This window comes from Callorhinchus milii, unplaced genomic scaffold (assembly GCF_018977255.1).
Source record: "Callorhinchus milii isolate IMCB2004 unplaced genomic scaffold, IMCB_Cmil_1.0 Scaffold10, whole genome shotgun sequence".
Taxonomy (NCBI): domain Eukaryota; kingdom Metazoa; phylum Chordata; class Chondrichthyes; order Chimaeriformes; family Callorhinchidae; genus Callorhinchus; species Callorhinchus milii.
Window position 1 is genome coordinate 12,095,354 of NW_024704751.1, and position 26,018 is coordinate 12,121,371.

The following is a 26,018-nucleotide window of genomic DNA, read 5'->3' on the forward strand; positions in this document are numbered from 1 at the left end:
GGGGGTGGGGGGGGGTTGCTGATGGGGTTTGGGGGTGGTGGTGGGGGGGGGGGGGGGGGTGGAGATTGATTCATTGGTGCCTGAGCAAATAACAACATTCCAGCTACCGTTCCCCTAACCAGGCACTGGCTGGTAACTACATACACGCGATCAGGAGGTGAAGGTGTAAATGCTGCATGCACAATCTGCAATTTGTCCATCATAAAAGCAAATCCATTTCTATATAAATCGCCTCGACACTTTAACAAAGTGCAGGTCTGGCAAGCGAGCGAGCGAGCGAACGAGAGAGAGAGCGAGAAACGAGAGGGGGAGGAGAGGGGTGGGGGGCCGGGGGGGGGGGAGAGAATCACTAATCATCACTCTCTTTCCGACGAACACGATCAGTGAGTACGGTCACACGGGGACAGCGGAGGCTGAGTTCATCGGCAACCGTCGAAGCTTCCGAAATCCTCTCGCTTTCCTGCCCCTGCGACGCACTCGATCGCCCGGTCACCAGTCGGCGTCAGAGAGCAGAAGACAAGACACGGACAGAAACAGCGGCGACAGCTTGCTGCGAGACAAGCAACCGCAACACTGACATGTTTTACACGTGACGTGTCCGTGAAAAAGGGCCGTGACGCAGCTCCGATGGAAGAGCGAGGCTTTGGTGCGCATTGTTACCGCGTTCGAAGCAGGAGGAGGAGAGAGTGGGGGGGGAGGGGGGAGTATTTGGGGAAGGAGTGTGGGGGCAGGGGGCGGTGGGGGGGGGGGCAAAGAGAGAAGAAGCAATCCGCATGCTGTCCTGCAATTAATTCCCCCGCGTTCCTCACTCGACGAGTTTCAAAATCAGTGACTGGTGAAGCTTGAAGATTTCGGTGTGAAGACACAGAGAGCTCAGTCGCCAGCTTTTCTACCGAGCGGAGAGGAAAATAGTTCGGGGGGGAGGGGGGCGAGTGGGGGGATAGCAGAGGGAGGAGGGAGGGGGCAGTGGTGGTGGGGCAGGGGGGGCAAAGGGGTGACAGCTGTTGAGTTGCTGCTGCAGAAAGTGATATGGTTTCAGGACACAGGTAGAACATCTCATTTGTAAAGTGTTGGGGGCTTGTCGGGGCATCTTGTCGGGATCATCTGTTGTTTGGGCAGCTTGACAGCCCCCTGGTCCTCACTGTCGCTCTCGCAGATGTGGACCACCACGCTGGGGGTGGACTCTGTCCCCGCGTGAAGCTCGTACTTCTCACCTAGAGCACGGGGAGAGAGTGGGAGGGAGAGAAACACATCCATGAGTTTGGGGCAAATCACTTGAACCAGAGAGCTTACCTTCCTCCCACCTCCCCCCGCCCCCCCCCCCCCGAAACAACAGCAAGCAAACGACTTGCATTTACATCGTGCCCTTCACATCAGGTCAGGCAATATCTCAATTGCTGCTGAGTTACAGCAGGGGGCGCTGCGGCATGCCGAACACAAGTCTACAGCGGGCTCAAACATCGCCATCAGGACCCGCCTCATCTCGCTGTGTCTTCGGCCGACGGTCGGCCAATTGGTGTCTGATTGGCAGCACCTCTTTGGGGCCAACGTGCTGCATTTCGATACAACCGGGGAAGTTTGGGCGGAGGGTGGATGGACAGGAGGACACCTTCCCGCTCGCCGCTGATAATAACGTGAAAACTCAAGCCGCTTCTAGGGAAATAAACCCAAACCGATCGAAGGTCCCTTCGGTTTAAACCTGAGCTACACCATCGCCTGGTGTAGATTAAGTTCGCCACAAGTCCGCAATAGGAGATCATATCCCATTGGTTTAAAATTAGGATCGTTTTCCCACTGGGGACGTCCTTCCGACGTGAAAGGCGTTATATATAAATGTCATCTTGTTGTTGTTTCGATGCTGACCAGCAGAATAACGGGAATACATCGGGCATCAAAGAATTATACACTCTTAATCTGTACTATATTCCTGGTTGTTTTACAGAGAAACTATTTCCTCTGGCGGGTGGGGGAAATCCAGAACGGGGTGGGGGGACATCATCTTAAAATCAGAGCTAAGCCATTTAGGAGAGAAGTCACCCAAAGGGGAGTTAGTGGGAATCTGGAACTCTCTCCCTCCCCCAAAAGGCTGTGGATTGTGGCTGAATCCACTCAAATTTAAGACTGTGGTGGATAGATGTTTGTTAGGTCAGGATATCAAGGGAAATGGGGCAAAGGCAGGTAATTGGAGTTGACGTACAGATCAGCCATGATCTTATAGAAAGGCGGAACAGGCTCAAGGGGCTGAATGGCCTCCTCCTGGTTCCTACGTTTGTTTCTTTTTCCTCAAATCAGCAATTAACCCACCTGGACCGAGCTTAGCGACCGCACAAAGGAGATCATAGTTAATGCCAGGAGTGGCATCTTCTATCTGGTGCCATCCGACTGGAGGAGAGGACGGAGGGGAGATAAGGAACTGTTTGACAGGCTGCGGAGGGGCGAGGTACGATTTATCACCTTCATCTTGGGTGCCCTGGACCTGAAGGGTGAAAAGAAGACATGACAGAACAGACAGAATAGACTGGGGTTTGGTGGCGACATCCCTTACATTTGGCAGAGGGTAGGACTGTGTTCTTCCAATGCACAACAGTCACCTCACAGACCACTCGGGACCTTTGCCTGAACTCACAGCAGATCCGAGACCCCGAGGCTGAAAACTCAATTGAATTTATTTCGCATTAAATTTACTACTTCCGTCCAGCCCAGGAACCCAGTGCCATGAGCACCGCAAGACTAAACACCTCAACACCAGCATTAAAAAAACACACACCAAACAGATAAGTGAAGCGTTGACGTTAGGAACACAGAAACGGCCTGCGTTCGAAGCGCGGTCAATTCCAGACACGTCGGTGGAAACACCACTTCACTGAGTGAGGGGTAAACGTTTGGAACGTGGCTCCCGTGGGAGGGAGGGAGACAGACAGACAATAAGACGGTGGCAGCAGAAAAGGTTGATTCGTTCAAGAACAAACTAGATCCATTTCTGTTGGGAAATATTATCTTGGGGATACAGTACATAGTGTGGGACACATGACATGCGCAAGCGACTGGTGGAAGGCGAACTGGATGAACCTTGGTCTTCTTTCGACGAGCAAACTCTCATGTTCCTAAATACTATTAGCGTAATTAAAAGCCAGGCTGAAATCCCAATTATAATGCTGCAATAAAACAGTCACAATAAAAATTATATTGAAATGGGACAACTTGGCTCCTCCAGCCTATGCGAGTGCCAACCCCACTAATAAGGCTATACTCTCTAAAGTTCCTTGTACGAGATCCTTGTACAATGCAAGGCTTGGGGACCCCAGAGTGTGTGCCAGCAGTTACCCCAACACACACTCTGGGCTGGGAACCAACCCCCCACCTTCCACAAGCCTTGGCTCTCACCAACCTGCGCCTAATACCTTCTGGAATTAGGTAAGCAGGGTGCGTCCCTCCAGAGAGAGAGGGGGAGAGAGAGAGAGAGCGCGCATTCCATTCCAACAACCTATCTCTGGGATTTCCGTGTGTAGACGGGAGGCCTGGAATTCTCAGTTGGGTTTGGAGACTCTTAAGCAACAGCAATGGGTCTCTACGTGTGTCAGACACCCGCCCGGCTGACCAAAAAACCCCACAATACCTACACCCACACACCCACCGATCCACACACCCACCCGTACACACACCCGCCCACACACAATACCTGTGCAAAGTATAGCTTGAGTTTGGAGCCGCTGAAGTCGGATTCGTGTAGTTCTATCCTTGCCCTCGTGGCTGCTTCGGGATTGCTGAAATTTATCCGGATTCTCCGAAAACTACGGAATAACTGGAACGTGGCTTGATTGTCGTAAACCCGGAAAAGAGCCTCGAATCTGTCCTGTTTATATAAGAGAGAAGAAGACAATCTTAATCAAATTTACATTTTGACGTTATAAAAAAGGAAGGGGAAAGGTGGGGAGGGTGGGGGGGGGGGGTGGGGGGGGTGTGTGGGAGGAGAAGAAGACAGATTTACACCTTGATACAGTAGGTAAACATGGCAACCCACTTAAGTGTAATCAGTAAATCCAGATTAGCAATCACACGCAGGGCTGTTGCTTGGATGAGATGAGACGATGACACACAACTGCGTCTCTGAGCGCTGTGTGAAGTCACTGTTCGGGGTGAAGGTGACGCCAGCCTTGTGCCAGACGAACATCGGCAAACACTGAGAATCCTGATCAGGCTTCCCCGGTGAAGAGCTTCAATTCGACGAATCAAACGAATGAATTAAAACGCTATGTTCCCGACTGATAATATTAATAATAACCCTCATCTTCCGTACAGCACCTCATCATGTCTTCGAGAAGTCTCAAAGCGCTTCACAGGATACACTGTAAAGTGGAGTGACTGTGTGTTTTGGAGGGGTGGGGGGTCAGATGGTTCAGACCAGGCTCGGAGGTCGACTTGACATTGCTTCTTCCTCCAAACCTTCAGCCTACTGTCCATGTGGCAAGAGGGTGTTGGACTGGTATCCACTATTGCTTAAGCATTGGTCCAAAACCCTCAAGGTTAATGGTAATCCTGTTTGCCGCTTGACTTCTGCTCCCAGCAGGAACCGGTCACGCAATGCAAGTTGTCCTTCCCATCACCTTGATAAACAGCTACCGGTCTTAAGCAGCAGATTTTCCCCCCCACCCCCCACCACCACTGCCACTTGGAAACGAGAAGGTCCATCATTTCAACGAGCGCGATTGGCTGCCGTCTTTCGCCCACAAAGTATACAGTCAATTTGCTTTACAGTATATTCCCGCTTAGCGCTTTGAGACATCTCGAAGACAATATGATGAGGCGCTGTATCAAATCAGATGCAAGGGTTATTATTATCATCATAGGCAGAAACGGCCAAATGTGAGCTACGCACTGTGAAAGAGAGCGGCAGGTTTAGAGAGAGAGCCAATGAAGCCGATCGATGAAACGACTGCCTTTATACTGCAGCTCCAAGGTTGCCAGCTTTTCCCATCTCCGAACAAGAGGAGCGAGTGCTGTGACGGGCTGGGGCAGGAGTTTGCCGGCTGTTTGCTCCAGCAGCACACTCAGTGATATTGATAGCTCTACAATGCGCTTTCTCTAAGGCCGCGCAGGGCTCCTCGTGTTTAAGCAATTAGCGGCCTGTCGAAGGCAGCAATTATACACTGAGACTCTTAATGCTGCATTTACAATCCCCGCGCCCTGCTGACTGCAGATCTGCCGTCGCTGATCGAGTGATTGGCTCACAAACAACAACAACAACAACTACTTACCTTTCATGGATTTATAGAATTATACAGCACAGAGTGAGGCCATTCGGCCCATCGGGCCCGGGCTTTGAAAGAGCCGCCCAGATTAATCCCGCTGCCCCGCTCTCTCCCCATAGCCTTGCAAATTTGTCCTCCCCAAACGTCTAGCCAATTTTTATCGCAGAAACAGGAGGAGGCCATTCAGCCCCTCGAGCCTGTTCCGCCATCCTGTAAGGTCATGGCTGATCTGTACCTCGACTCCAATTACCAGTCCTTGCCCCGTAAGCGCCTTTCACGTCGGGAGGACGTCCCAAGTCAGGGATTTGGACCCAAGCTGGGGGTTGGGTTCGGGAAGGTTGGAGGGCAGGGAGGGTGGGGATAGGAGAGTGACTGAAGACACGGTCGACAAGGAGGGTCTTGAGACAGGCCTTGAAGGAGGCGAGGTAGGGGGTGCGAGGTGAAGGGACTGTGGGATACAGTTCAAAGATTATTATTATTATTATTATTACAAATGTAACTCATTGTTGATGATCGAATAGAACGGCCTGTGGAGTGGTTCACAAAATCAAAGCATTTGAGAAACTAATCGCACAATGATTTACAGCAAAAGGTAAAACGTTTCCTGAAGCACAAAGAGACTTCTTGTTATGATTAGTATCAACGTTTGCCTCGAGGAAGGAAAAGTTTCCATGTGGACCTCTTAAAACCTTTTGTTTTCCTATTGCGACAGAATGCGCTACTCGTTCGACTCATTTTAGTAAATAATCTGGTCAAGCAATCGCATTTGTAACATTCAGTATAAAAACATTCACTCTTACGCAGAAAAATTTCACAAATATTATTTGAGTAAATCCAAATAAATAAGCCTGCGTTATAAACTGTCTCCAAACTAACAGTCCACTTAATAATAATAATAATAACAGTCCTCGCATTTGATACAGCGCCTTATCACGTCTTCGAGACGTCTCAAAGCGCTTCACAGGAAATACTGTAAAGTGAATTGACTGTACACAAGTGTATTATTTGAATCAACGACCATGCAAAAAAAACAACCCAGATATATTCCCCTTATCAACACAGCACACAAGGATGCTGCAGACATGGAATGCTCACGTGAATACGTCAACCACATCGAGAAGGTTCGAGACGACAAGGTGGGCTTTCATTTCAAGCCCGTAAATACACAGTCACAACATGTCAAAGCAAAGATGCCGTTGTCTCAAATTCGACTATCATTCTTGTTATTTCGTTGGGATTTTTGGGGGGGATATCGTTGAGAAAAATTGTTATAAAGTTGGCCAATAAACTGGGGCTGAATTTTTGATCAGCCAATTCAACCCCCGAATTTCCCCTGAAATTCTGGACGTGATGATGTTACTCCTTCATCAACAACACCAACTCATTGCGCCCTTCGCGTCAGGAGGACGTCCCAAGGTGCTGGACAGTCAAGGATTTGGACCCGAGCTGGGGGTCTGGGAACAGGAGGGGTGGAGGGCAGGGAGGGTGGGGGTAGGAGGGTGGCCGAAGAGGAGAGTCTTGAGACGTGTCTTGAAGGAGGCGAGGGAGGTGGGCGGGGGGGTGGGGGTGGGGTGGGAGGGGAAGGGACTGTGGGATGGAGTTCCAATTGGCTCTGGACACTCCCCATTACGAGCCTGAATGTGAGGTTTTTAACTGCAGGATGGCATTGGGATATGTCGTCGAATTGCAAAGTGTACATTAAACCGCGTGGAAACACGGCAGGATAAATAAAGATAAATAAATAACGGACAACAAGTGCCCGATCTGATCGCAGATACTGTTACAGGGAGAAGGCGGGGAAGGGGAGGTGGTTCCTGGTATTCCAAGCAGAAAGTGATCTATAACACTGGCTTGCCTTCCCCGTCAGAGAATCATAGAATATTACAGCACAGAAGGAGGGCAATCGGCCCATCATCAACAACAACATCGACAACTTGCACTTATTTAGCCCACTTCGCGCAGGGCAGTGTCTCAGAGCGCTTAAAATCGTGCCTGTCTTTAGAAGAGCTACCCAATGAGTCCCCCTCCCCTGCCCTTTCCCCCCTGTCACTCACAACGATGTGGTTTCATTGTGAGCGTCTCGCCCGCTCTGTGTTAGACACCAGACAATTACATAATGCACAAGGTCTCCAGGTTCAGCTGCGTACAACAGCTGCTGTGTTTAGCACCTCATCATTGCACCTCTCCCGCCGAGCCACAGAAATCTAATATCAATCACACACCGGCTCCTCGGATCCAAATTCCCTGACAAAGCTGAGCAGACATCTCCAATTAGGACTACTGTAGCGTAGTGGTTAGAGCGCAAAGCCATAAGCAAGTTTCCTTACTCTGGTTACCCAGCAGTAAGTAGGAACCCGGTTGTTAGTTGATTGGCGGATTGCTTTCTGGGGGTAATAATCCCTCAAAAAATATGGTCACTCAATCCGCGACTGTTTGTGGGGACGCTGTTGTGCGCAATTGGCTGCTGCGTTTCGCTCACAAAATACACAGTCACTACGCTTTACAGTGTATTCTGTGAAGCGCTTTGAGACGTCTCGCTGACGTGATGAGGCGCTGTATCAAATGCGAGGATTATTATTATTATGATGATGATGATGATGATTAGCAATCACATGATGAATTTGTTTAAATGCTGCTATTGGGACACAGGAGAAGGAGAAGGCCACTGTGCCCATCAAACCTGCTCTACCAGTTTTATTAGATTTGGGCAGATCTTTTAATTCCAATGCCCAGCCCTTTAATACCAGGACTAGTCTTTTTTTAATTAAATTTAAAATAAAGCACACCCAAACTCTGTGCAAAACACACAGTGGATTAAATTGCTTTCGGAATACTTCCAGCACTGCCCAGCTAATGCGTGTGTGTGTGTGCAATCACAATAATAATCCTTGCATTTGATGTAGCACCTTATGACGTCTTTGAGACATCTCAAACAGGATCACAGGATACACAGTAAAGTGAATGGACTGTGTGTTTTGTGGGCCAAACGCATCCACAAGTGTCACAAATCAATATTTCGCCAGCGGCTATTTTTCCCGGATGTTGATTCCGTGCGGTGAGCGAGAATTCTCCCAAATTTGTAAACAGGGAGATGTAGAATTCTGGGCCGGACGTAGCCGTTGGCGAGGTCATGTTGGAAACTGGGACGTTGGTATTGGCGCGGGGGAAACAGATAGCGTAGGAGCAAAACAGCGCAGTATTTATTACGTGTTCACTGAACATTGCAATCAATCACTGACAGCAGTCTGCTTTGCTCCCGAACATGTAATATCACTAAATACAAACAGTGCAGTGGAAAGAACTGCAATAACAATAACCCCTTCAACCTTCCCGCACGGCACAAGTTTGTGCCTTGGTTGGTGAAAAGATAACTAGGATTTTCAGGCGTGAAGGGCGCTATGTAAATGTAAGTTATTATTGGCGCCGACAAAATCTGGAGGGGAATTAATTTGATCCCGATATGGTTTATATAATTTTGTGATCTCGGGGAGAGAGAGAGAGAGAGATACTACTTCAGTGAGCGAGTAGTAAATGTATGGAACAGGCTCCCCAGGGAGACAGATGGTGGAAGCAGAAAGTGTCAATTCTTTCAAGAACAAATTAGATAAATTTGTTAGGAAATAACATGTCGGGATACAGTATATAGTTTGGGATGTGACACGTGCCAAAGACTGCCAGGAAGGTGGAAGGTGGACTGGGTGGACCTCGGACTTCTTTCGCCAGCAAATTCTCATGTTGTTAAGCTGGAGAACTGAAGGCTTCTTCCATGTTGAGCACCCAATCTGATCGCCCCATGGATCCCCAGGCCAGACGTAGGATTGGGAAGATTGCAGTGTAAATAAGCCACCAGCGGTGGCCGGGCTTTCAGCTACTAAGCCCCAAGACTCTGGAACTCTCTCCCTCAACCCCTCCGCCTTGCCCCCACCCTCCCCACCTTCAAATCTGAAGACCATCCTCTTATCTTGCTTACAGTCACCTCTTGTTGCAAAACCCATTCCGCTCCGAACAACGCGCCTGGACCCCCACCTGACGAGAGCCTTCCTGACTGTAGGGGTCGTGACTTTTCCCCGTTCCGCACCATCTATTTCCCCGTCGTCCCTCGGGGAGTCGGGGAGCTCAGGGCTGGAGCCTCCATTATGTCCACGGAGCCAAAGCACAGCTGTGCCATTGCCATTGGCTCGACTCACTCACTTTGTGCAACACCTTCACACACGGGCAGCAGAGAGGGACGGGGCTTTGAGCCCCGCAAAATACACAGTCACTACACTTTACAGTGTATCCTGTGAAGCGCTTTGAGACGTCTCGAAGATGTGATGAGGCGCTGCATCAAATGCAAGGATTATTATTACATTATTATTATTATTATTACTTTCAGGTCTACGTTCAGTGTTCACAGAATGTAAAAGTGAAATGACAAGACTGCAAAGTCTCTGGATAGCACCCAATTCTCTGAACGCTCTTCTATTTAAAAACACACAAGCACCTTATTTCTCTCTCTCTCTCTCTCTCTCTCTCTCGGGTTAGCTAACTTGTATTGTGTCTGGGACAAATAACATTCAACGACAACAACAAATTACATTGTAAAGAACAACAGAATAACATACAGTACAGGCAGCCCCAGATATTCCTCAGGGCTGTATATATATATATAGATAGATAGATAGATAGATAGATAGATAGATAGATAGATAGATAGATAGATAGATAGATAGATAGATAGATAGATAGATAGATAGATAGATAGATAGATAGATAGATAGATAGATAGATATAAAAAACCTAGCCTGGAAGAGGTGAGCAAGAGAGGGGGAAAGAGAGAAAGAAAGAGAGAGATACTGAATACATTTATTTCAACCTTTAATCCTCCTCCTTTCCACTCTTTGCGGAAGAGAACTGAAGTATCAGCACTTAAACCACAAATCACATGGCTGCCCACCAGCCCCAGTGAAAATGTTTTGTGCAGCATCTGAAATTCTAACTGTGAGCCCAGTGAGAGACGCCAATCGATAATCAATAGCGACACAGCACAGAACGAGACGGATGTACAGTACTTGCCGTGGCGGTGGGGGGGTGCGGGAGGAAGGGGGAGGGGGTTGAGGGCAGGAGAGAGAGGGAGAGGGGAGCAAAGAGAAAACAATAAAATGCTGCTTTTACAATATAATCCTCACGCTTAGATTCCTGGCATTTGATACAGCGCCTTATCGGGTCGTTGAGACGTCTCAAAGTGCTTCACAGGATACACTGTAAAGTGGATTATTTATTGACTGTGTGTTATTTGGGCCAAAAGCACATTTTTTCAGGCGAGCGTGTAAAAAAATTGAAATGATCATTTGACGGGAAAGCTGAATGTGGATTAGGTATTACATAATAAATCCTTATAGGAAAGTCAGGTTTATAGTGTAAAGTCATCACGAGAAACGGCGCATTAGCCTCAAACGCACATAAATCTAAGTGATCGATTGTTTAGTGTCTTCTAAAATAATCACCAATGTCTCAGCAAAGCAGATTTGTGTGTGTGTGTATCTGTGTGCGCGGATCTGTGTGCGCGTGTGTGTGTGTGTGATTGTGTGTCTGTCTGTGAGTGTGTGTCTGTGTGTGTGTGCGCTTGTGTGTGTGGTGTTTGCCTGTGTGTGTGTCTGTGTGTGTATGTGTGTGTGCCTGTGTGTGTCGTCTGTGTGTGTGTGTGTGTGTGTGTGTGTCTGTGTGTGTCTGTGTGTGTGTCTGTGTGTGTGTGTGTCTGTGTGCCTGTGTGTGTGTCTGTGTATGTGTGTGTGTCTGTGTGTGTGTGTCTGTGTATGTGTGTGTGTCTGTGTGTGTGTGTCTGTGTGTGTGGTGTCTGTGTCAAATGGCAGCATTTACAAGAGCATTTTGTGATTCAAGCGCAGTTTTCAAATGGGGCTGAGCTCTGGTTAGTCACTGACCTTCTGCTTTTTCGGATGATTATTGCAGGGCTAAGGAAGGAAACATTCTGAATTCCTCAACGCTTTTTCTCCCCCCCCCGCCCCTCCCTCTTCGCGTTTAACATTTTTAAAAAGTAAAGGCTCGGATCACTCGCACGCATTCTTTTTTTTCCTTTTTTTTCTCCACGCGACCGTCGCACTGGGGGGTTAGCAAACGGTTAACCTGCACCAGATACGGTGCCGGGGCTGACTGAACAACCTGAACAGCTCGGAGCAGGGCTGGACAGCTCGGAGCAGGACTGGACAGCTCGGAGCAGGACTGGACAGCTCGGAGCAGGACTGGACAGCTCGGAGCAGGACTGGACAGCTCGGAGCAGGACTGGACAGCTCGGAGCAGGACTGGACAGCTCGGAGCAGGACTGGACAGCTCGGAGCAGGACTGGACAGCTCGGAGCAGGACTGGTCAGCTCGGAGCAGGACTGGTCAGCTCGGAGCAGGACTGGACAGCGAGGACAACCGAAAGTCGGTAACTCTACCTGAATCTCTGGGTTTGTGAAGATATCCTCGGTGACTTCACACGCCACTAACACGATCAGTTCCCACTCCATCTTTCGTGTCGGCATTCTTCAACGCGCCCTGTCTCCCCTTCGCATCCCTCTTGGCTATTTGTTGCGATTATTATTATTGTTGTTGTTGTTATTATTATACTCTCAGCAGCGACGCAGTGCAAAACCCAACACCGACAAGGCACTCGACCACCGGTGAAGCTTGGCCAACGCTTGGGACCATTATTGGCGACTTGGGCCCCCCCCCCCTCCACCACCAAAACCCCCCCCCACCAAAAAATGGGAAGAGACAGAGAGAGACAGAGAGAGAGAGAGCGAGAGATACACTCACTCACTCCTCCTTTGCAATCAGCTGTTCGTAATGGCTGTGTGAACAGCGCTCTCTCTCTCTCTGCGTTGCTCTCTCCCTCTCTCTCTCTGCGTTGCTCTCTCTCTCTCTTGCTCTCTCTCTCTCTCTCTCTGCGTTGCTCTCTCTCTCTCTCTCGCTCTCTCTCTCGATTTCTCTCTCTCCTCTATTCAGCACCGAGCAAAGCTTCCAGCCCAGCTCGTGACATCACCGACTGCAGCACACTCCCCGACCGTGCTCTAATGACTGTGTTTCTCAATAGAAAACCACGTAAACAGTACCCAGGCCTCGTTTCCAAACGCAGAAGAAAGATTCTAACAGCAAATCCCCCCCCTTCCCCTTTCCCCACTCCCCCACCAAAAAAAATACAAGAGCATTTTGCAGCAAATGCGATCGCCTTAACCCATTCTTTGCAACTGAGCGATGATTGTTCATTGAACGACAGACTGCAGCTTCTCTGTTCCTACTGAAGCAGTTTGAGGGGATGATGCCCTTATTGTGCAGTCAAGGTCATTTTTTGTCTCCTTTTTAATTAATTTCCCCTTCCTTCCCTCCCTCCCTCCCTCCCTCCCCCCCCCCCCCCCCACCACCACCACCAAACTCAAGCGAGTTATGTCAGGTCTGCTCTCTCCTCTCTCTCCCACCCACCAAGATTTTCTCCACACAGCAGTCTCCCCCCCCACACCCCCTCCGCCAACAAGCGCAAAAAAAAAATTACTCGAAAGCAACGTCGGTGAAAATTCTAACCCCCCCCCACCCCCGAAAAATTTGGTTTCTCAATCTGCGACTGTTTGCTGTGCGCAATTGGCTGCCCCGTTTGGCCGGAAAATACACAGTCAGTTCACTTTACAGTGTATTCTGTGAAGCGCTTTGAGACGTCTCGAAGACGTGATGAGGCGCTGTATCAAAAGGAAGGATTATTACTATTATAAAATGAAAATCCACACACAACCGGGCTCTTTGGGAATAAATGTGTGTGCACAAGGAGGGCCTTTGAGTTCAAGAACAACACATGACATTTACATGGCCCCTTTCACGTCAGGAGGACGTCCCAAGGCGCTGGGCTGGACAGTCAGGGATTTGAACCCGAGCTGGGGGTTGGGAGGGGTGGAGGGCGGGGAGGGTGGGGGTAGGAGAGTGACCGAAGGCGTGGTCGAAGAGGAGAGTCTTGAGGCAGGCTTGAAGCAGGCGAGGGAGGTAGTGAGGGGAAGGGACTGTGCGATGGAGATCCATTTTAAAGAGGAGTTTGTCTCCGAAGTCGCATCGGACTCGTTTTTTCCCGAAGACCAAAAATAACTGCATCCGCGCGAGGCGTTGCTGGAAATAAATATGCCAAGATCAGCATTTTGAATCTACTTCAGTCAGGATTCAATACCACACGCAGATTTTAGCTGCAGAATTTTCAGGCAAACTCTCTCTTTATTAACAATCCTTGCATGTGGCGCAGCACATTTCCCATTGGGAGGACATCCCAAAGCACTTAGGGTTTACTATGAAGTGGAGTGACTGTATATCTGTGGTGCAGCGTAGCAACCCAATTGCGCACAGCCATGTCCCGCAAGCAGCCATGAAATGAATGGTCCAATTTTCTTGCATTTGGCAGATTCTTGACCAAGAAACCGAGAGAAACTCCCCTGTCTTTGCGAATCGTGCCGGGGGGATCTTTAAATTCCACCACGAGAGGCAAAAGGGACTGTTCGGAACTGGAATTGAAAAACTTCTGGACTCCCAACGGACGGGCATCAAGTCAGCATTTCTCAACTCGTCCTGTTTCTCGCAGCAAACGGAGTTCGCTGGCTCCCCTGTCTCCCGGGATAAATAAGGCCTCGGTTTAATCGTGTATGTTGCTGTAGTGCCACAACAGTGAGCCCAGCAGGCACCGTGGCAGCACATTAATCACAAGATCCAATTAAATGATAACACCGTGCGTGTCGGTTTGAGATAACAAGAAATTAGAATGCGCGCAATAGGAGAGTTCAGTGGAGTGCTGAACAAGCTCTCCACAATAATACACAGACGCGGGAAGAATACGCAAACCCATCATTCCGACTGACACAGCTAGGTGTTTAAATCCCCTTTTTCTCTCTTGTTTAGGATCCAACGAGCAAATGCCACAACCTCGATTTTCCTTTCTGATCTTCTGAAATTGTCAAGCACTCGCTCTGCCGGTGTCGGGCGCTCTGGGACGCTATCCTGCGTGAGGTGAGGGGCGCGGCGTAAATGCAAGCTGTTGAAATTGGTTTAAACACAGTTAACCTGATCATTAGTTAGCAAATAACTCAGCTATGAAGAAGGTGGTGCAGATCATTCTCATTCCACTGCTGTAACTCAACCTCACCAACTCCCACCGTCAACTCTCGATCAAAGAACATGTCCGAAATGTGTTCAAAACTAGGTACCGTCCTGTGTAAGCGATAAGGAACCCAAGCCCGCCTTCAGAACACGGTCACTACAGTTTATGGGACAATCTGGTGAAGCACTCCGAGACAACGAGAATAAAGCATTATTTAGAGGATTATTCAGCGATACATTCTCAGCTAAGTATGACTTTACAAAGCCAGTCATCTGGCATCAGTGGGATACAGAATTAGTTGGATCTCCAAAGACTGCTCAGTCTTGTTGGATATGGGTTATTAGAACCAACAAAACCATTGTCATGGTTCCTCTGAATGTACAGCCCCTGGACTCTCTTGTTTCTTGTTATCCGCAATGTTGACCTTGGATCCCTCACCTGGGTTCCTGAATATAAATGACACTTACTCGTTGCGTGATCAGTAAAACCACCGGTAAATTCACCACAATCCTGATATTGGGTTAGATGGGCGATCAAAGGGCTAAATGCAACAACAAGAACAACAACAAGATTACATTTGTACAGCGCCCGTCCCAAGGCGCTGGACGGGGGAGGAGGGAGGGGGTGGGGAAGAAATACGCCCCCAAACCAACGACTCTCTTAAACGGCTCCGAAAATAGGAGTCAATGGGCAGGAGCAGAACAAGAAGAAAGCAGGTGCTGCAAAAAACAACAACAACCACCCACAAGCGTCAGGTCAAGAAAGGAATAAATCTGGAATAATGGGATGGGCCGAAGCCGCAGATTGAAATGAGCGACGTGGGCACTGGCTGGCTGTGCACTGGTACAGTCTACGGTGGAAATGGCTGCCAACTAAACCCAGGTAGTGGGCCATATGTACCTTGGAGCGTCTGTCCCCGGCCATCTGTCTTACACACTGTGAAGCTTTCCTGTAGCTTTGGGATCAATGCACCAAGATGCAGTGTTGTGTTACAGTATGACGGACTGACTGAGTGAGTGACTATGTGACTGACTGAGTGAGTGACTGTGTGACTGAGTGACTGACTGAGTAACTGACTGACTGTGTGATTGAGTGACTGACTGACTGAGTGACTGACTGGCGAACAGTGGTGTCTGCAATTACTGAGGCACGACAGCGCGCAGCAATTCACAGCACGCAAACCTGCACAACCCCCAACAAAAAAGACCCAGTCACTTGCACTTTACAGTGTATCCTGTGAAGCCCTTCGAGACGTCTTGAAGATGTGATAAGGTGTTGTATCGTCAACAACAACTTGCATTTACCCACGTCCTTCACTTGGGGCAGCGCCCTGGAGCGCCGTGGGGGGGCGGGGGGGTGGGGGAGGAAAGGGAGGTGGGAAAGGTTACTGTAAGCGCAATCAAAAAGGAAAGTCTGTAGGTGGGATTTGAAAGTGGGGCAGGAGGGAGGGAGGGATAAGGAGGAGGGATTGAGGGAGATGCCAGGAATATTATTATTATTATGACAACCAATTCAGAAATCAGACCGGGGAAGAGGTTGAAAGATCTCTTCGAGATTCCGCGCTATTGACTAGACACCGTTTACAGGTTGTCAAAGTGGGAGCAATATCAGTATCTGTAAACTGCAATTTCCACTTCAAGAGGGAGAAAGCAGTCAGGACTGGAAATCGTCGTGTGTTTATTGAGGTTATTGCCGAGGTGAATCAAGAGCGAAATGGAAGGCAGTTTGCCCCACCAGCCACTGCGTTGCTATATTTAGATATAATGCGTTAGGGCTGGTCACAGAAACCATCCCTGCTGCTTTGGCTCACTACTGTGAGCAAGTGAAGACTTGTCCTGGTTCTAGAAAAATCTACAGGAGACCCAGTCTGCAAATGCATAATAATAATAATCATAATAATAATAATCCTTGTATTTGATATTCACCTACCAAATATACAGTCAAATCACTTTACAGCGTATCCTGTGAAGCGCTTTGAGACGTCTCGAAGACGTGATAATGCGAAGGTTATTATTATTGCAGCGCCTTCTCACGTCTTTGAGACGTCTCAAAGCGCTTTGTTACATGAATACCGTTACGTGCGTTGAACTGTATACTTTATGGGCGAAACGCAGCAGCCGATTGCGCACAGCAGCGTCCCCACAAACAGTCGTGGATTGAGTGACTGAATTATTATTATTATTATTATTACTATTACATCCTTCCACTCGAAAGATAATTTGCTTGCCACGAAGGATTTGCTTTCCGTCTACTTTTTGTCGAGCACCACAGTACGGTCCTTGGCCTCTCTCACCCAATTGGCTGAATATAAAATGACTTATTTATTCTGTGGAATCGAGTGCTGACAGAAGATCCTTTCTTCATTGCTACCTTGGATTGAGCAAACAATGGCAGTGACAGAGGCTCTGTACTGCGTGGCAGGCAGAATAGCACGTCGTTTTTAAGACTGAATGTGAATCACGACGGATTCGTGCTCTAGACACAATTCGGAGTTAGTTACGAGGGTTAAGCGTCGCGGCAAAAAAACACAATACAAGATTCAAGCTTGTTCAACGCTCCTCTGAACCCTCACTTTGTACCCCCGCCCCACAAAGCCACTTGCGATGGCCCCATATCTTTATTAGATGACCATTCACACAACCACCGAGGCATATCTACAAGATGACCAAAAGTGGGGGGTTTCAGGGGAAACATTTGGTCGCTCGATCCACCGACTCTTTGTGGGGACGCTGCTGTGCGCAGTTGGCTGCCAGCTTTTCTCCCACGAAATAGACAGTCGATCCACTTTACAGTGTGTCCCGCGAAGCCCTGCGAGACGGCTCGAAGACGCGACGAGGCGCCGCATTCAAATGCAAGAACGCTGCATGTAGATCAAGTGAAACAAAAAAAAGATAAGGCATTTGCGAGCAATCCGGTTGGGGTCGTGCCGTTCTCGAGGCTCAAGCTCAAGGCCTCGGTAGTCACGGGGTTAAATAAACGTGTATCAGAGGAGAGAGTAAGTCACACAGGCCTGCAGTGCAGAGAAACGGACCAATTGAAATTCCCTTCAACGCTCCACACACACACACACAGGTTCCCGTCTGTGTCTGTGTGTGTGTTTTTTTTGCTTCAGGTTCCCTTTAAATAGGTATATATTTTTAGAACGCAGAGCGATCAATTAGCCTCTGTTTACTTCCCGTTTCAGAGGCCTCTGATTACCCCCTCTTAGAGCCGGAGGTCGGCAAGTCCAGATTTGACCGGGCGATTAATACTGAGGTGAGGTTTGCAAACGCTGTGCTGTGGTGACATTCAGCCGTGACTCTCTCTTCTCTGTGTCGGCGCTCCTGCTCTCCATCAGCAAGCTTCCCAGCTCGCGAGAAAACAAGTGTTAAAATAGGTCACTCATGCCCGTGCTAATCCAACAGCGAGAGGAGAGGGAGAGGGAAAGAGAGAGAGAGAAGGGGGGGGGGAATATATCCTGATTCATTTAAATAATAAACAACAATAATCCTTGCATTTGATGTAGCGCCTTATCATATCTTCGCGACGTCTCAAAGCGCTTCACAGAATGAGCTGTGAAGTGAATTGAGCGCTGGAGATTTCCAGGATATTCTTGTTCATGGGGAGGGGAGGGAGGGAGTGGGGGGGGGGGTGCAAGACACAAGCAAAAGCATAAAGAAATACACTGCTGCATTCACTCTCCCCTGAAAGTGAAACCCTCTCCGTGTGCGATTAACAGGGCTTGAGTCCGCTCTGTTTAAATGGTTATTTCAAGTGGTCATTTTTTTTCGGGGGGGGGGGGGAATGTGTGGGTGATTAAGAATATCTCAGTCTGGTTTGGATACTCTTAAGCATCTAAGCGCTCAAGGAGGCTGTCCAGGGTGAAGGGCGACATATAAATGCAAGTTGTTGTTGTTGTTGTTGTTATTGAGCAGCGGCATCGACGATAATGAGTTCTAAGTCTCGACGTGGGGCTCAAATTCACAACCGTCTGACTCAGAGGCGAGGGTCCAGGCCGACAGCTGGTGTTACACCCAACGGGACTTGGAAACAAAAAATTCTTAAGGAGCAGAAATGAGATACGAAGTCAGGAATCCAATCCCGAAATGCGCTTTCAACTGCAGGTAAAGGGTTCATTAGGGTTTTCGACAGAAGGCGCTGCAACAACGCGCTTCGAACGGTGACTTACAGTCAGTCCTGTCTTGACGTAATCGGTACTTTGGTCAAACACAACAGCTTCACGGTTCACTCTACATATTCAGACTAACGGGAAAGCTCCCGCCCACCGCGCCCTGAACTGAGACGTTCCCTGCGGGGAAAGGGCACAACAGCAACTTGTGTTTACACAGCGCCCCTCACACAGGGCAGCGTCCCAGAGCATGACGCTGAGCAGGGGGCAAGGGGGGAGGTGACCGTAGGCACTGGTCGAAGAGGAACGTCTATCAGGTGCGACCTGAAGATTGTGAAGGAGGGGGCGAGGTGGAGGGAGAGGGAGGGCATAGACGGAGAGAGTTCATTTACCTGCAAGTGCTTTCTCACTCAGGGGAGAACTGAGTTCACTACGAGTTCTTGCGCAGTCACCAGTCAGACAACAGCAACTAAAGGAACAAATTACTCCGCGTCTTTCTTCCCTCTCTCTCTCTCTCTCTCTCTCGGACATGGTTTCCGCCTTCAGATTATTTTCAAGCAAGTTCAGTTCTAATTGTTTCCATTTGTTTTCCCTTTCCCTCGATTTCCGAGTTCCTTTGATTAAAGTGCAGCAAATGTGCTTTCAGAATCCAAGGTCACTGCGACAGTCTCCAGCTAATCACAGAATTGTACAGCGCAGAAGGAGGCCATTCGGCCCATTGTGCCTGTGCCGGCTCTTTGAAAGGAGCTTTTCCGAATCAAATCCCACTCCCCCGCGCTCTCCCCACAGCCCTGAAAAACTTGTCCTCCCCAAGCTGACTCACAAACAGTACACAGAAAGGCAACTGTAAGTAAGGATGAACATTTCCAGCTTTGCGAAGCCAAGAAAACAAAGTTGTGTTCCTTTGCTAACGAGAGCGTGGATTTATGTATCCGCCCAACCCGGGCGGGTGTCCGACACACGCGGAAACCCATCGCCCTTGCTTCAGAGTCTCCAAACCCAACTGAGAACTCCAGGCCTCCAGTCTACACACGGAAATCCCAGAGAGAGAGATTGTTGTGACGGAATGGAATGCGCTCTCTCTCTCTCTCTCTCTCTCGCTCTCTCTCTCTCCCTGGAGAGACTCATCCTGCTCACCCAATTCCGGAAAATTGCACGAGGATCAGAGTTTAATTAAAATGTCTACGGAAAGCTGTCGCTTTGCTGCACACCACTAAAGGTCGTCTCGTTTCGAAAGCTCGCCTGAGCCGTCATCAAGGCTCGACTCTAATCCCCAATTGGAATCCAGATTCAGTCGTAAACGATCAAAAGGTTGACCCGCTTTGAGGTTTCGTTAAGCGCTTGTTCTGTGTTGTGAACAAGGTTACAAGCAGGAGCGAATGTTTTCCTGAACTGTAACCAAATGATCCTCAATATCCTGACGTGCTACAAATGGTCGCTTGTACGTGTCGACCTGGATACGCTTTAACGCCGTTTAACAATATTGTTAATAACAATCATCATCCTTACATTTGACGCAGCGACTTATCAAGTCGTCGAGACGTCTCAAAGCCCTCCGCAGAACATACCGTAAAGTGGATTGACTGTATATTTCGTGGGCGAAACGCGGCAGCCAATTGCGCTCAGCAGCGTCCCCCACAAACAGCCGTGGATTGAGTGAACAAAATCATTATTTTATTTAGGTATTTATTTCGCCCACAAATATACAGTCAATTCACGTTACAGTCTCTTTTGTGAAGCGCTTTGAGAGGTCGAGAAGACGTGAAAAAGCGCTATATCAGATGCAAGGATTATTATTAAGTAGAGTATAAAGAAACATTAGCCCCTGCGTATCGATAGTTGGTTTGAAATCATGTAAAAACTCAAGTCAACAACAAAAATGGGAAATGGAACACACAGAAGAGAAGGATAAGACTACGCCAAACACTGCACTATTTCTGTAGAATTAAGACTGTGTTTCACTAAGTTTAATTGCATAAGTATACTGTCTAACTGTTGGAACACACACACACTGCGTTTGCCACGGCCCATTTCATTTGGCTCGGTCTTATTCTTGGAAGTTGTCGCACAAAATTAGAACGGGCAGCGAAAAAAAGAGAATAAAATCTAACCTGTCCCCAGAACTGAACAGAGAGAGGCAATCCTTCACGTTTACGCGAAACATTCAAAAGAAATGTTTATACAGCACGCAATATTTTTAGCCCAGAGTTTATTTCCGATCGAGTTGGCTCCATCTCCGCGCAGTCAAAGCGCCAATTTATCTCAAGATGACTGGAACGTGCACAAGATGGAACAAGTAGAACTGACAACAACAACAACAACAACCACAACAGCGCCATTCACATAGAACATCCCGAAAAGCTTTACAGAGACAGAATGGGATTGAAGTAGGTTTGATGGCTCTCGGCTGTTGCAGGAATGTGGGTGACATGAAGCAGGTCAGAGTTAGTGGAGTGGAACATGCAGGACAGTAATAAATCGTGAAGGTACAATGGGGCGAGGCTATGAAAGGCCCTCAAGGGTAAGGACAAGAATTTCAAACTTGATATGCTAGGAAATACGGAGCCAACGGTGCCTGGTGAGGATGGGTTACGGGGTCTTGTGTGGGAGAACAAAAAAGGCTGCAGAACTGTGGGCGATCTGGAGGTTGTGCCGAGTAAATAATAGTAATCCTCGCATTTGACACAGCCCCTTATCACGTCTTGGCGACGTCTCAAAGAGATTCACAGAATATACTATAAAGTGAATCGATTGTGTGTTCTGTGGGCGAAACGCCGCAGCCAATTGCGCACAGCAGCGTCCCCGCACACAGAATAAAATGCGGATTTTTTAAAAAAATAAAAGAATAAAGATTGAAAAGACTAGTGAACAGAGCTTCAGAGAATCTCTGGAGGCTGGAGGTGAAGGCATGGATGACTGTTTCAGGTGTATGGGGGGGGGGATGAGGTAATGGCAGGTAATATTGTTATCCATGCTTGCTTTATGGAACAGCTTTACAGTACATCAGGACTTTGTGATTTGTTTCACAAACCTAGACCTCTGCAACGTACTGTACAATTTGTTTTTCTGTCGGAAATTTACTATCTTCATTTGGCATGCATTGCCTCATTCGGTTGTAATTAAAGGGAGGGGGGGGGGGGGCATTCTGATAGTTGGCCTCTCTGTCTGTCTGTCTGCAAGTAATCTTGGATGCTACCCTGCATTTATAAATGCAAGTTGTTGCTGTTTTTATTGCCTGTCTGGTTCATCAATGAGACTTGGAGAAACAGCCCTGTATAAACAGTGAGTGTAATGCACAACCATTTCATCCGACCAAAGATTAGGTCATAGCTACGGTACCAATGCAGCCTCACACATGCCATTTGCGCTTTAAGTGTTTTTTCTAATTTTCCCAGTGATTTTGTGTTGAAAAGAGTACAACTTCCTCCCGGAGACACCTTTATCCCCCCCCTCACCCCTCCCGGTGTTAAACAAGAGCTGAACAAGAACTCAACCGAGCTCAGCAACGCAAATCTCACAGTGATCCCTGGTGGCAGAAATGGAGTACACCAACCCGCTCCATCCCAACAACAGACAAGTTGAGTGTGTGTCAAAAAACTTATTAGTGTTCTTGAGGAGTCGGTCCACAATTTCAATGATGTTCTCACCAATAAGACTACCAACGGCGAGCTATGTGGCTTTAGCTGGTTAGACCCCAGCAGTTCCCCCCCAACGACCATCTGGGGCCCCCACCCAAAGCCTTGGCTCGCGCCAACCTGCGCCCGATACTTTCCGGAATTAGGGAAGAGGATCCGTCCCTCCAGAGAGAGAGAGAGAGAGAGAGAGAGAGAGAGAAAACGCATTCCATTCAACAATCTATCGCTGGGATTTCCATATGCAGGTGGGATGGATGGAAATCTCAGCTTGCGCTTGGATGCTCTTAAGCAACGGTGATGGGTTTCCGCCTGTGTCAGACATCGCCAAAAAAATGACTGACAAAGTTTAACAGCTGATAAAATACTGTCAGATCCCACACTTACCCTGTGTTCTTGATCTTCAAAGACTGCTTCAAGTACACTGCAAGCAAAGAGAGCGGTCGGTAGGTCACTGATGTCCATAATCTCAGAGTCCAAAGCTTCATAGTTCTGAGAGACCAGGTCCTCTTGATCATTGCCACAAAGCTCGGGATAGTTTGAAGTCTTCGACCATGTCTGTGAGCCGTCTCTCAGCATGGCACACCACTGTCTACGCCACAAGTCCACTGATTGCAGTTTAAGGCATGAATCTTAAAATATCCACCTAAAAAAAAGAAATGAATCATTTAACAGAGTTTGGCACAGAATCTAAAGAAATGGTTGAATTTTAGGCATTCAAAGCACTTTTTTCTTTTAAATTATCCATAGGGGAAAAAGGAAAGGGGAAGGGGGTTGTGGGGGGAGGGAGTGTGTAACAAAAAAAAGGGTATTAAAGATGTAGAATATTTGAGTAATTTAATTTTCCCCAACTCCATATATTCCTTGACCGAGTGACTTGTGTTCTGAGACGCTATCCTGTGTGAAGGGCGCCGTATAGATGCAAGTTATTGCTGTTGTGACTTCACAGGGCCCTTTGCTGCTCTGCTTTTAGTCATCGGGATGCACAATCATTGACTCTATTTATATTCCCGACGGCAGGTTGGCATTAGAGGAAGTGACCTGATTGTACACTTTCCTAATCTAAAAATAAGTCACATTCACAAGGGCTTCGAAGAGCTCAGCTAACTACAGCCGCAACAAGGTCTTTCATGTCGGGGGGACGTCGCAAGGCTCTGGACAGTCGGGGATTTGGACCCGAGCTGCGGGCTGGGATCAGGAAGCCTGGAGGGCAGGGAGAGTGGGGGTGGCCGCAGGCGCGGTCGAAGAGTAGGGTCTTGAGATGTGCCTTGAAGGAGGTGAGGGAAGGAGCCAGGCGAAGGGACTGTGGGATGGAGTTCCAAAGGGTGGGGGCAGAGAGCCAGAAGGTCCGACTGACGATGGTGATAAGCCGCTATGCCAAATGCAACGATTATTACTATCACGCAAATAAGAGCCAATAATATATGAAAACAATTCCTTGCTCTTGATACAGCACTTTACACGTCAGGAGGACGTCTCGAAGCCCTTCACTGGAACCGCTGCAAAGTGGAGTGACTATCTTTTTTTTCTCTCCCCATCCCCCCCCCCTCCCACTCCATCCTCCGCCAATAGATTTTCTGGCAAAACCTGAAGCAGATCGCTCCTCTGTGAGATTCGTTCTGCAATCAAACACAGTCGCAGATGACACAGATGATTAACTTTCTGCTTTTCCCGCATCACGTCTGTACCAAGAGTGTGGGGGAGAGGAAGGGCGAGGGGAGGGGAGATAGGGGGAGGTAGGGCAGGTGTGACCTCGACTCATTATCTCCCCAACAGACAGCTCCCAGCCTCTGCCAGACATTCTGCGGAGATCAGAATCTCACTGCACACACACAACACAACGCAACACACACGATAACTGGTGTGCAGGCAATATATATATATATATGCATATAAAAAACTTGAGTTAAAGGTAGAAAATTCTATTAATACTACAGCCTCTCTCAGAGGGTTGAGGGTTGTCCTGTCGGCTCTCCAAACACAGGCAGAATTTTTTTTTGTGTGACAGAGTTGTGCCTCTCTGGTTAAACGCTCACCGCATCACCTGTTCAGTTCCAAGATTATTTTCACTCCAAGTTAGTTAAAAGCCTCTCCCCTCTGACAGCACGCACGGCGTTTCGCCCACAAACTGCACAGTCACTACGCTTTACAGTGTAGCCTGCGAAACGCTTTTGAGACGTCTCGAACACGCGATAAGGCGCTGCTTCAAACGCAAGGGATTTATGATTTATCCACTTATTACCTTCAAACCCGGGTTTAACCCCTCCGCTCAGTTCTTGATCACGTAACAGCGCCGCAGTTGCCCAGTAACACGGGCTGTCGGTGTTTTTCCTTTGTGCAAAAGAAAAAGAGAAATGTTTTCGGCGAAAGCCACGTAAGCCACGTTCCCTCCCTCCCGCCCGCCCGCCCGCCCAGGGACGCGACAACCGCGGGGCGGGGGGGGGGGGGGGTGGGTTGTCTTTTTTTTTTGTTGACCAAAGCGCCGCCAGAAGAAATCAAAGCGGTTGCGAAAGTTTTGCGGGGGCACCGCGTTATCGCCCGCCGCGCAAAAAAAACACGTCCACTACACTTCATGTCTATATATATATAGATGGACATATCCCCCGCGGACATCTCGACGGAGCGATCAGTTGCAAGGATTATTATTATTATTATTATCATTATTATTATTATTATTATTATTATTATTATTATTATTACTATTGTTTTGCTGCAAACCTTTGCAAAAAAACACACACATTTGCATTGGTCGTTTGCATTAAAAGGCAGAGAGAGAGAGAGAGAGAATCAGCTGCAAACGTTTGCATTCAAGTCCCTGACACACCCACTCACTCACTCACTCACTCACACTCACCCACTCACACTCACTCACACACACATACCTCCTGCACCAGTTTGTTAGACGCCACAACCCAACTTGAACCGTCCCCCCCGGGATGACCGACGTGGCCGGCGGCCAATCGGAGGGCCGCGTTCCGAGGGCAGCGCCGGGCTGATGTCATCGCGGACCAATCGGGAGGGGAGGGGAGGGGGCGGGACCAGGACCCAGCACGTTAGGTTGGAGAGGGCTAAGTGCCTGAGCTCTGGTCTGTGGTCCCAACCCCACCAGCTGTTTGCTGCTGTATCCCCATCCCCATCCCTGTCCACATCCCATCCCTGTCCCATCCCTGTCCACATCCCATCCCATCCCTGTCCACATCCCCATCCCTGTCCCTGTCCCCATCCCATGCCTGTCCCCATCCCTGTCCCCATCCCTGTCCCCATCCCATCCCATCCCTGTCCCCATCCCATCCCATCCCTGTCCCCATCCCTGTCCCCATCCCTGTCCCATCCCAACCCTGTCCCCATCCCTGTCCCCATCCCTGTCCCCATCCCTGTCCCCATCCCTGTCCCCATCCCTGACCCCATCCCTGTCCCCATCCCATCCCTGTCCCCATCCCCATCCCATCCCTGTCCCCATCCCATCCCTGTCCCCATCCCATCCCTGTCCCCCATCCCTGTCCCCATCCCATCCCATCCCTGTCCCATCCCTGTCCCATCCCTGTCCCCATCCCATCCCATCCCTGTCCCCATCCCTGTCCCCATCCCATCCCTGTCCCCATCCCATCCCTGTCCCCATCCCCTGTCCCCATCCCCATCCCTGTCCCCATCCCTGTCCCCATCCCCATCCCTGTCCCCATCCCATCCCTGTCCCCATCCCCATCCCTGTCCCCATCCCCATCCCATCCCTGTCCCCATCCCATCCCTGTCCCCATCCCATCCCTGTCCACATCCCCATCCCTGTCCCCATCCCATCCCTGTCCCCATCCCTGTCCCCATCCCTGTCCCCATCCCATCCCTGTCCCCATCCCTGTCCCCATCCCATCCCCGTCCCTGTCCCCATCCCCGTCCCTGTCCCCATCCCCATCCCTGTCCCCATCCCTG

The 26,018-nt window shown here is 49.0% G+C and overlaps 1 protein-coding gene across 2 annotated transcripts; it reads right to left on the reverse strand.

The window, feature by feature from the left end:
- Positions 1-952: 952 nt before the first annotated feature.
- Positions 953-25,006, reverse strand: LOC103185627 (calcipressin-3). Of its 2 annotated transcripts, XM_007904239.2 has the most exons (5): positions 24,977-25,006; positions 22,482-22,740; positions 3,680-3,853; positions 2,305-2,476; positions 953-1,214 (listed from the first exon to the last, which is right to left on the reverse strand). In XM_007904239.2, exons 2-5 carry the CDS (start codon positions 22,671-22,673, stop codon positions 1,057-1,059), a joined length of 696 nt encoding a protein of 231 aa, XP_007902430.2. In that variant the 5' UTR covers positions 22,674-22,740; positions 24,977-25,006; the 3' UTR covers positions 953-1,056. The 2 variants fall into 2 exon arrangements, with proteins under 2 accessions (XP_007902430.2, XP_007902432.1); XM_007904241.2 differs by lacking the exons at positions 22,482-22,740; positions 24,977-25,006 and adding an exon at positions 11,686-11,996.
- Positions 25,007-26,018: the final 1,012 nt, after the last annotated feature.